Source organism: Melospiza georgiana, chromosome Z (assembly GCF_028018845.1).
Source record: "Melospiza georgiana isolate bMelGeo1 chromosome Z, bMelGeo1.pri, whole genome shotgun sequence".
In the NCBI taxonomy this organism is placed as follows: domain Eukaryota; kingdom Metazoa; phylum Chordata; class Aves; order Passeriformes; family Passerellidae; genus Melospiza; species Melospiza georgiana.
Genome location: NC_080465.1, coordinates 5445749 through 5457788, shown reverse-complemented (window position 1 = coordinate 5457788; position 12040 = coordinate 5445749). Strand labels below are relative to the sequence as shown.

The 12040-nt window shown below is 44.6% G+C and overlaps 1 protein-coding gene across 2 annotated transcripts in view; it reads left to right on the top strand.

Annotated features, from left to right (window-relative positions):
• The first annotated feature begins 5318 nt into the window (after positions 1–5318).
• CAST (calpastatin) overlaps positions 5319–12040 on the top strand; it is a 52612-nt gene continuing 45890 nt past the window's right edge. The window contains exons 1-2 of one of the 2 annotated variants that reach the window (XM_058043533.1): positions 5319–5397; positions 10264–10329. In XM_058043533.1, the coding sequence (XP_057899516.1) occupies positions 5362–5397; positions 10264–10329 (102 nt within the window). In that variant the 5' untranslated portion in view covers positions 5319–5361. Of the gene's footprint in view, positions 5398–5565; positions 5619–10263; positions 10330–12040 lie in introns of those variants that run through there. The other variant, XM_058043534.1, reaches the window with a different exon arrangement.

Genomic DNA, 12040 nt, shown 5'->3' with positions numbered 1-12040 from the left:
TTCTGTCAAAATTCTGCCTTACTCTAACATTTTGGTGTGTAACTTCATTGCAAATTTATTAAACCTGTTTTGAGTTATTCTTATTCAGTGTTTAGTCATTAGTGTTTTATTCTACCTGTGAATCATGGGAGCATTGGGTTAGTGGTATAGTGCAGCACATCTTGTACAAAATAATTGCAAGATATTTATGTATGGATGAATGCATATGTACACTATATATAAAGCAGTTGAGAATTAGCTTTAGTTTTGCTTTTGGATTAGTTATAAACTGAATTTTAATCTGGCTGGGGCATTTTCAACCTTGATTGCATGTGAATCTGTGCATGGGTTAGACAGTAAGGAAAAGACAAACCAAAACATAAGCAGGGGTGTGATGACATGTAAAACCTCACCTTCATCACCCTAGCATCAAAACTCATCCACTCCTCCTCTGCCCACCAAAGCAGACAATTTTTCACTTCTTTTACCAGATGCATTTCAGAAAACCACAACTCTTTTCCACAGCCCTTCCTCTGGGGAGCCTTTTAATACCAAGAATCTCAGGATTAATTTCACCTAAGAAGGGAAGTGCCCTGAGGGAAGCATTGTTCACCTTGATGATTAAGGATAAGGGCACTGTGGCACTGGAGGGAATGCTATCAGTCTCACGCAAATTACTGTTTTTCTAACAAATGGAGACTAAGTGAGAAAACGTCCAAGGAGTACGTGGAATTTTTAATCCCCTGCATGGATTTTATGATTTGGCACAGATCAAAGCATTTTCCAAAAAACCTGCATGCTCATGGTGCAAGCTTTCCTTAAAAGCGATCCGTTTTATTTTGTGAGCGTGGATTTCTATTGATTTTGAAACCCAAGTGTATAAAGAGTTTAAAGTGTATTTCTAAATGCACAAGGCTTTTCTGTTTCACGTCTCACAGGACTCACCAATCTGCAATTTCTACCTACACAATTCTACCTACCACTCTAACCCTACTGTTTAAGAACTCAAGACGAATGGTATGGTCATTTTCATATGTATAAATATTTACAAATCAGGCCTATAAAAATCAATGAGGCCTAGTCCATGCACTTTTCTCTATTTTTATAATTCAGTTTACACCTGAGAGAACGTACCTCACACTGGGAAAGTTCTTTTCAGGTAAAGCCAGCAGACAGAGTGAGCTGCAGGCTGGCCACTCCTGCATAGCTGCAATGTTTGACATTCACTGGGGAAACGCCTCACTCATCGTGCTGCTCCTCCTTCTGCACTCACTTTGGGGTCACAACCTCTTCTGGATCTGTATCCAGTCCAGAAAACTGCCTGTGGTTCGCTAAAAGCTTAATTTACAGTGTGGTTTTCAAGTAAATTACCTTGAATTTCTGCTGACTCCCAGAACCGACAGCACCCTTTGGCTTCCCCAGTAGAAACTGGGGAGAGAGGAGAGGACCAAACACAGGTGGGTGAAATGCAATCCTGGATGATGAAGGCTACAATTTTAGGTTTTTTTCCCCTCATGGTTGCATGTGATACACTGTACTAAACTTTGGGATTTGCTGCATTTCAATGTAACAAAGGAGAAAATTTGCATAGATGAAAAGTTTCACACATATCACTCAAACCTGGCTCCAGAAATTATTCAAGAATAATTTTGAAATGGTTTTGGTTTTTAATTAAAGTTCAGCTTTGTCTTTAGGGAATTACAAAATATTAAATCTCAAGGAAGAGTAATTTTCTCTTGGTTGGTGTCAAAGTTTATGTCTTCTGTCTCAGGAGAGGAAATCGCCACTCAGCAGTGGGATAAAGTCCAGCAGGAAATCTTCACACTGCACTAAACTAGCAGAGGACATAAAATTTATATGATATAAGATGTTTATAACATGCACAAAAATACATGTGTCCATAGATAAGGAAATAAACCTTTCTTTTCAATAATAATGACTGGCATTATTACTTTCTAGAGCAAGGATGTCATCAAACTAGGTTTACCAACAAGCAGAATTTCCATGATTGAAAATTCCAATTTCCATTTACTGAACGTGCTGTGAACAAAAACAGTAGAAGAAGAAATGAAATGTACTTTGCTTTTGTGGGTGTGATAAAACAGGGTGGGACTGAATGCATCAAATTAAAAAAGAAAAAAAAAAAAAAAGGAAATCCTAATGGTTTTGGGTTTCAGAGGAAGACAAGAACAAAAGCTTCCAGTGAAATTCTTTGTAAATCACAGGAAGAGGATGAAAGAAATTCAAAAAAACCCCTATTTTTAACTAGTTTTTATACTAAGACTTCTTTTAAACTACCCTAGATAAAAATCCAGTTACACAAGAGATTTTGTACTTTATTTTGTAGATTTTGTGAATGACTCATAAGCTTGAAGTCATACCATTATGCAAGTTATATTAATAAAATATGTACGCCTGGCAAAAATTTCATCCCATCCTGCCAGAATTTAGAGCACCTTTTTATTGGGAGGCATTTGACGTCAACTGGTGCCCTTTGGAGATGAGGCATGGTTGGGAAAATGAGTCTGTGATTCTCCATTCCAATTTTAGACTCCTAATACCTTGAATTACAAGGAAACGTATCCATGACTATTAAAAGCACACAAACTCTTTTTGAGTACTTCATCACATCACTGCAGTAAAGAACAACCTGTGAGTTCCTGATGCAGTCACCTGCTCTTTTTCCAGCCAATAAACATTGAAAAAAAAAAGATGTTTGTGCTGCCCATCACTTCTTGCATCTGTTTCTGATCAGCCCTGCGTAGAACTCTGTGGCTAATGCCATGTAAAATCTCAGCAAGCCTCAGTGGCTTTGTTCACTTGCAGATGTTCTGAAGGAATAAGTAGAAACTGTGACAGAAAACACAGTGTGATTTTGAAGCCACACACTTGTTTGCTGCATGAAAAACTTATTTTTTCCTAGTTAGAGATAATAAGTGTCAGACTGACTTGGATAATTACGACTGCTCCACTCAAACATCAAAATCTTCACCCGAATGAGTAAACTGCTGGAGTGGTATTTAGGCCTTCAGTACTTAAAAAGCTGACTCAGGCTTCCAGCTGACTCTCCTTCTGTCAGACAAACAAGAACCTGCTTTTCCATCCCCAGGTAAATGTGTGCTGCCTGCAACCTTTACATATAAACTACATATAGCTAAGAATAAACTTGGGAAGAAATTGCCAATAAACAATGGTTTCCTGAAGCAGTGGCAAGCTAGAGGAGCCTTCTAATAGAAGCTACAATGCTAAGCCCTCAGCCCCAAAGCAAGATTTCCTTGCAAGGCTGGATAGAGCCCAGCCAGTTTACAAAAGACTGCAACAACTGCAGGACCTGGGGCAAGCATCTGGGCAGCTCCCCTCCTTCCTGCAGCAGTGCTCAGACCTCATTTATAACCTGAACCTACTGGCAGAGCTGGAATGATGTGCTTCTGGGTCAGCAGCACCCCGAATGCCCAGCATGATGCAGGCTGACATCACCGAGGGTTTCTTGTCTTGCTGCCCTGCTCCTGTGCAGCTCCACCACTCCAATTACCATCAGCTCCAGCTGTTTGTCATCAGGCAGTGAGGAGGGTGACGCTCCCTGAGGGCTGCCTGGAGCCAGCAGGGAGGGTCTGCTGCTTGCAGCCAGCTGGAGGAATGCAGCACAATCTGTTGGACCTGTCAGAGTGACCCCAGGTAAACCTGCACACAGCAGCCCCTCCACCTCCTCTGGCTGAGTGTCACAGGCCGAGATCAGGAAGGAAAAGCAGGGGTGGCTTCAGGCAGATCCCTCTGAACATCCCTCTCTCTGCAGAATAAAGTCCTCTCCCAAGACCTCGAGGGGAGGCCTCACCCACTTGTCTGACAGCCGAGGGCGTGGGCACTAATTGGGTTTACAGGCGTCCAACCATGCAGATTAACCTACTGCCTGCTCCCCAAGGAAGCAGCTGAGGAGCACTCCCTGAAGACTGGGAGACTTTTCCTTCTTTCCTCTTCAGACAGGGGCTCCTGACCCAAGGATGTGCTCAGGAGCTGCTGCTGTTACCCCTCCGGAGTAGTGCAACTCCTCCAACAGCTGTTCTGTGGGAATCCAGGAAATTCCCTGGAAGACTCAAGCCCATGTCCAGGGGGCTCGGAGACCTTGGCACAGAGCCCAAGACCCCTGTGCCTTTGATTTAGCCCTTGGAAAAAACAATTACCAACCTTTATACGGAGAATTGTAAGCCATGAAAGTTTAAGTAGAATGATAGAAAATTTATCACGGGGTGAAAAATAGATTTTTTTGGGTTTTTAGAGTGGGAGTTCAGGGAGCAAGATGGAGGAATTGGGGTGTGTCTAGCCTTTCTCCTTCTTCTTGGCCTCCATCTTCTGCTGTGGTGTTGGCACTTTTGGGTTGGTTTAGAGTAGAAGCTCACTGTCTAACATAGGTGATAGCTATTGGAAAATAATTGTAAATATTGTTCATGTAAGTTTTAGTATAAAATGATAACACTGCCCTGGGGGAGGCAGAGTACCTCTGTCGGTCCTGCTGAGTGGACCTTGGTGAGACAGGAGAAAAAATTTTATAAACAAGATACAATAAACAACCTTGAGAAATGAAGAGCCCTGACTCCTTCTTCGACTGCCAAGCTGAGAAAAAATACTTTCCAACTTATCATGGTGTGACAGTGACCAGCTAGAGACCCTAAGACTGTTCCACCCGCCCAGCCTGAACCTGGGGTTGCCTGGCACAGAACACCCCAAACTCTGACTCCTTCTACTGCACACAACCTGGCAGGACAATCTGGCCAAACTGCGCCCATTTCTGCACACAACACCTGTGTTTTCCATTTTATAACCCGACCTGCAACAAATCCCCTGGGTGTTAGGGCGAGCACCACACCAAGCCACAGGATGCAGGGCCAACTTCCAAACCAGCCGTGTTTGTTTGTGTGGTGGGAAGGAGTTGATGAAGCTGGGGTGGCACAGCTCTGGGGGAGCCAGAGGCTGGTGGAGGATCCAGGATGCCAAGGCTGGGGAAGGAGGCTCTCATAGGAACAGCGTGCCTAATTTGGAGGCAAGCTGGCAGAGGAGCCGGTGGAGGAGCCGTGTGTCGGAGGAGCCCCCAAGCTCCATCTCGGGCGAAGGACAAAACCCTCGCTGGGGGCTGCCATGGAGCCTGGAGCCGCCTAGCTTCGGCTGTCGACACCCAAACGCTTCCCCAAGGGGAATCACTTTCGCGAGGAGAAGAAAATCTGCGCGCTCCTCCCGCCAGGCCTCCCCAAAACAGCGCTGTTTTAAAGAAATCCCAGCCTCGCCCCGGCGGCCCCCCTGGTTCCCCCGTCCCGGCTCGGCCCCGGCAGGAAGGGGAGGGACCCGCGGCCGCCACAGCCGCCCGCGGAGCTGCGGGACGCCGGGATCGGCATGTCCGGGACGGGCTGGCAGCCGCTGCCCGCGGCGGTAAGGCGGGCTCGGGGCTGCGGGGAGGGCTCTGCTCAGGAGGAGGGCGGCGATGCCGCTGCGGCTGCCCCCGGTGCCCCGCGGGCCCGGCGGGGGAGCGGCTCCGCGCCGGCACCGCCCTGGGCGCGTCCCGGGCCGGGCCGGGCCGGGCAGTGCCGGGCAGGGCGGGCAGCAGCAGCAGCAGCAGCGCCATGGCTTTCGCCCGCTGGTGGTACGCCATGGTGAGTGAGGGCGGGGAAAGCCCCGGTGGGGAGCCGGGATCATCCAGGTGGGGAGTTGGGACCACCCCTGTGGGGAGCCGGGAGCCCCGCGGGATGGGGCGGGCGGGATGCTCCGATGCTCCCGGTGGTCCCCAGCGATCGGGATGGAGAAGGGAGTAAGGAAAGGGGTTGTGGTGCGGAGAGAGGCGAGACAGCGCCTTTAAAAAAAATTTAAAGAATTAAAAAAAAAAAAAAGTGGTTCGAGTCAGCGCGGTGCGCACCGGCATCCCATCTGCTGTCTGAAAGCGACACAGAAAAGCGGGGGTTTTGGCGCTGTGGTCGTCGCCCGAGTAACGCAGGGTCGCGGGGTGATGAAAGCGCGCTAGGAAGAGTAAGACGGGATTTTGGTGTGGGAATGTTGCTGCTTTGGGAACTGCGCTGCGCCTTTTCCCAGGAGCGCGTTCTGCACGGCAGGTGGGTGGCCGGGAGGAGCCGTCGCTTGCCTGGTCCTCCCCGAGCAAACCGCAGCCCTCTGACGGCTCCGTGTGGCTTGCGTGGACTTGGGTCCCTGCTCATCACTTTGACGAGCCCGCAACTGCTTTAAAAGATTTTTAAAGGACTTTAAGAAACTTTTATGACACGTTACACATAGCGGGAAGCAGCTGGCCTCTGTGTGGAATGGTGAAAAGAAAAAAAAGATGTTTGCATTCTGTTAAAGTTTTACAGAAAACATGTGTTGTGAAATGTTGGTTTCAGAGAAAATATCACTTTAACGCACTTCCTAAATATGTGATCAGGAAGATGAAACCTCTTGAAGTGACAACTGTACTTTTAAATTGCTCCGTGCAGCTTGGATCAGTGTTTTCAGGTATCAGTCACTGTGTCAGGTCAAATCACTGCAAGCCTCAGTGGATGTGTTCACTTGCAGATGTTCTGAAGGAATAAGTGGAAACAGTGACAGAAAACACAGTGTGATTTTGATACCACCCACTTGTTTGCTGCATGAAAAACTTATTTTTTCCTAGTTAGAGATAATAAGTGTCAGACTGACTTGGATAATTACAACTGCTCTACTCAAACATCCAAATCTTCACCTGAATGAGTAAACTGGTGGAGGTGGCACAAAATCACAAAGGGAAAATTTTGAGAATTACTGCACTAAGCTGTGGAATGGATTTGGAAGGCCCCCTTAGCTCTGTGTCATTGCATCCAGGGGAAGAAAAGATACCAAGATACGGCTGTGTGTGATTGGGTAAGAAAACTGCTCCCACAGCTGCTCCTTTGGGAACCCCTGGCTGTGGTTGTTGGCCCTTGGGACTGGAGCCCTCTCCTGAGCATGGGGAGGTAGGAGAGGCAGGAGAGGAGGGTGAGAGGGGACAGACACAAAGGAGATTAAGGTTTTACCCCAAAGCTGGGGTTGGATGCACTAAGAATCTGGATTTCACCTTTCCATTCTTCACCTGGCTGGATTGTAACTCCCCTGGCAACTCCTTGCATCTGACAGTTTTCCAAGCAGTGCCAAAGATCTCTGCCTTCCTCCCAGTTCCATCTGAGAGCGAAAGTCAGATTCCCATCTCCTCAAATGTCTGTAATGCTGAGTTGAGTGACTTTAGCTGAGAATCTTGCAAGACTTCACTTCTCACCCAGTTGCTGCACGTCCTCCCAGATGCTGTGCAGTGGCCTTACACCACAGGCTTGTTAATGCCTTCTAAATCTCCTGAGGTTTAGAGGGAATTTCTTGCAAGCAAAGCCTTTAGTGAGGGTTGTTTTTTTGTGCACATAGGTGTCTATTCAGTTGTTAGTAATTTTCTCTGTGCTTTTTCACCAGTTGCTCTCTAGTTTATGAGTGCTGCTTGAGTCAGAAGTTTAAAGGTGTGTCTTAATAGTGTGGTGACATTTTTCTGCACTTTAGAACAGGATGAAGATCTCAGGGTAAACCTTCTTGCTCATGGCACTTATGTATTTTTGTGAACATGTGATTATGGGTAGGATGTGTGGTTTTGTTTTTGTTTTTTTTTTTTTTTTTTGTTAGTAAGGTTGGAAAATATTTTGAGCTTAAAAGCTGCAAGGAATTGTTAGCTCATGAGTTAAGCTAAAATTGTCGCTTCAGCTATACGCCCACTGTTGATGTGAGGGAGCTGGAGCTGCTCTGATCCACTGCCTTGGTTATGAATCTGAATCTTTGGCGCTGTAAGGGAAGATGAGCAGGAAGAGGAAAGAGTGCCCAAAGAAAAAGTCAGCTTGTCGTCATCATCAGTTGTGAATATGAGTGAGCAGTGGATGTGCACTGTCCCACAAAACCTGAGCTTAGCCTACTGACTAAGCAGATTGATTTACTGCCTGTTTTATTTTGTTGTTGTTTTTTGTTGTTTGTTTTTTGGGGGATTTTGTGTTTGTTTGGTGGTTTTTTGGTTTGCTGTTTTTTTAAATTTTTGTTTTGTTTGGTTTTGTTTGTTTTGTTGGGTTTTGGGGTTTGTTTTTTTTTTTTTTTTTTTGCTTGTTTTGTTTTTGTTTTTATTTTATTTATTTTTGTATATTTAATTTTTTAGCGGAGGGTTCAAAGCTGGAAAATCCAGATAAGAAAAGAGCTGTTGAAGGGCAGTACTGGAATAGGGTCCCTCATCATACCTTGTGCATCCACTGTTCAAGGAACCAGCATTATTTCCTCAGGTGTACTGTGCAGCTGTGCTTTCCCAGGTTACCTCTTCAGGACAGGACCGATTTTCCTGCAAGGCAGAACTTTCACAGGCTGTTTTATTGTCTGAGGCCAGGGAATGAATTATCAAGGCTCTATGTGTACACAGTGCATTACTCAACTTACTGGGGAAAAAAACCAACAAAACTACTTTGGTCTGACCATATGTGCTTTGTTCCCCAAGTTGGAATGAACATATTTGGCCTCTGAGTCAAAGTCTCTTTATTTTAGATGCTGTTTGGCATTGCCTTCTGGAGGGAAGATGTCATGCTTTTGGTGTCTCTCTGGCTTGAGTTTAAGGGTAGCAAAGTTGTGGTCCTTGTCCTGGTCTGTTCTGCGTCCTCTCTGGGCACTGAAGCTGCCCAGATAATATAATAGCTGTATTATTATAATTATTATTATTATTTAATAGCTGGATTGAGGATAATACTTGATTTTTGGAGCATTTTGATGCTGAGGGTGCACATGCAAGAAGAGACCCTGATCAGCAGAGTTCTCCTTTAGCTCCTGAGCCTTATGGCAAGTGCTGGCTCTGAAATTCCTGTTCTGTGAGCAACAGGAGACTCACTGGCACTGCTCTTACTGATATGTGTGCAATGTGCTTTTATTGTAGCAGTAAAAAGCACAGATAGCTGGGTAAATTGTGTCTCTACTGGAAGTGCTATTATGGAGCAGTGAATCAATTAATCTCTTACCTGAATAGACAACCAATGGGGCTTGTTTTTCTTCTGAAGAGGCACATTTGGAACACGACTAGAGCACTTCCAATTTTAAAACTCGTTGAGTGTCTTAGTCATAACCAAACTTGTTTTAAAAACTTGAATTGTTAGAGGTTGTCCAAAACAATTACTGAAATTTTTGTTGCTGTAGTACTTTTTTTCAGCCTGCTGTAGTACTTTTTTTCCTCCTGCTGATGTGCTGGAACTGATTTCTGTTGAAGATAGTGCAGTGATACATGGATCATTGCTTTCTCCCTATAGCCATGTAAAGAAAAATCTGCAGGAACTCATTACTTAGTAGATTAGCAGGCTCTACCTCCTGCTGCTCAGTCCCGAAAACAGAAGGGAATAAATGGGTCTTGAATAATCTCCTGTCTTTACTTAACGAAACAAACCAGACGTGAATCCTCCCTCCCAGATGTCTCAGTTGCTGTGGGAAGTTGCACCAGCTGAGATACTAGAGGGTAGCTCTATTATGTTGCCTTTTATTTTAATTTATGCTTTCTGCTTTTATTATTTTTGAAAATTTTTTGAGGGACCACATTCACCACTTTTCAGAGATGCAGACAGTTCCAACCTGCTGGATACCAGTGAGCAAAATGTGACTTTCTTTGCATTGCTGCACATGGGAAGCTGCTGGGGTTGTGCATCAGATTAGGTGAAAGGAAGAGCAGACAAAAGATGCAGGAGGTTCAGGAATCCTGGAAGAACTGTGTTTCCTAATGTGAACCTGTGCCTGAACTGTTGGAGCATTTATTTTTTTTCCCTGTGTCAGCACCAGAATTACAGCAATCATGGTAACAGCTTTCTTTCAGGTGAGGAGGGCTGGGCATAACAAACATTTCAGTGTGTCTGAGGGGCATTCAGATGCTGGAGTGGGTTGCACACATCATGTTGGTGCCTCTGAGAGCTGTTTGAAGCCCGTGGTTCTGACATTTCCAAAACAAGTGCTGGAGAGTGTTTTGCTGGTGAGGGATGAGTGATAAGCTGAATATCTTCCAGAACTTTTCACAAGAACAGTCATGTACAGCCCTAATTGTCATGGCCTTATGACTGATTTCTCTTGAAGTTATCCAGCAGACCATTTAGAAATCCCCTCTGTTAGTGAGAAGAAAAACTTTAAGCGTTCCCTGCTGTCATTTTGTGGTTGCTGAAAGGAGTCATCCTTGCACTAAAAAGTTTGAGAATTTCTTTGTGTGGAAGATAAGACTTAAGGTCTAAATAACTACTCATCTGTTTTCTCTGTTCACAGCATGGTGACAAGAAGGCAAATGAAGCTTCTTCCAAGGCAGGAGAGAGAAAAGCAGAGGTGGAAGAGGTAAATACAAGTGTTTGAATATATTAAGAAAAGCTGGCAATGAATTTCCTCCTGCGCTGATTTTTGCCTTTTGATAGCAAAGTAGTTTTTGGACAATAAACTGGTGACTCCAGACAGTCATTATTCATCCCAGGAATGTTTAGTTTTGTTTGTGTTGCTCAGCAGCCTACTGGAAATGGGTTTTCTTTTTTTGCTTTGTTCACGTTTTACCTAATTCTTGGTATCCATGGAAGTTACCTCAGTGAGGTGCCTGCTGTGCAGTGCTGGGACAGTGTGGGACACATCTGATGGCCCTGGTACTTCAGGTGCCCAGCAGCACAGGTGGAGGGAGTGCACCCTGATGCTTTCCACCTGATGGTTCATCCATCCTCAGCAGAAGCTGTGTGGGAAATAACTTTGCCTGAGCCTGTTTGACTGCACTGCAAATCAGGGTCAGTGAATGCTTTTGTTACAGTCCTCTGAAGTAGATGATTCAAGCAATTGCTTTTCTTTCCTGTCCAGAAAGCAAGGAAAACTTCTCCAGCCTGAGAATATGTTCCACCTTTCCTTTCCAGACAGCTTGTGTTTTTTTCATAAATGTCATTGTGCATTTATACAATCTTGGTTTAATGCCATGTTCTTTGACTGCACATTGTTCTTCCTATTGAAGCAGTGCTGGCATTTCTGGTGGGAAGGGTGGGAGTTGAGGCCTGTAGTTCAGAGTTCTGGGGTTAATGTTTCTGACCTCTTATTGAGAAGATCTGTTTCCAGCAAAAACAAGACTTGCTAAAATTTATTTTCCAGATACGTCTGCTTTTTGAGTCCTCAGAATACTGCATATATGTTTACTTCTGTGAATTTCTTCATGTGATTTATTTGTTCTATGCACTCTGCATGGTTTTTGATCTATTTCCACTTTTAAGTCCTTAAATTGGAAATAGATCAAAAACGTCCTGCAGAGACCCACTGAAGGGCATTGACTCTCCTGTGACTCACACCTACCTCCAAAACACTCTGATTTGTTAAGCAGTTGAGGAAACAACTCAGAATCTTTCAACAGCTTTCCCAAGAGTCTGCAATGTTACATTTTTTGTTTAAAAGTCAGAGATAATTCCTATAGCCTTCAATTTTTGAGGCAGAAATTTGTAATGTATCTGTAGAGAGCTTTGGGCAATGTTGTCTAGAATATTGCGTTTGTTCACCTGCCTGCTGGAAAAGATTTGGCATTAGAGAAATGACATGAAAATATTGATGTCTTTGAGGAGCTTGTATCCATACTGAAAGGAAAACACTAGAATTAGTATTGTTTTTTTTTAACAAAAAATAACAACAAACAGCTCTTGTCTCTCAGATTCTTTGGGTATGTGGTCCTGGGGGGGTGAGAGAAGGAGGGTGGAGCTTTGAAAAGCAAATTTAGGAAGGGCTTGACACTGCTTTGAGTGGGAGATGCCAGTTAGCTACAGCATCAAGAGGAACTCTGCATCAATACTGTTAGGGTGTAGAAGAGGCTTCTTGACCCTTTCTTCTTAAAGACAAGGGAGACTTAAAAGTAGACTGAGGAAAGCACAGCAGGTTTGCTGTAGATAGGAACTTGTACAGTATGTAATTGAAAAGAAATAAAGGCAGTTCTTCATCAGTGTAGGTGTCAATAAAAGTGTATGTGCTGTGTTGTATCAGGCATTTCTCCAGGACAAAGACTCAAGTCATAGGAATCTGCCTTAAAATCTTGATG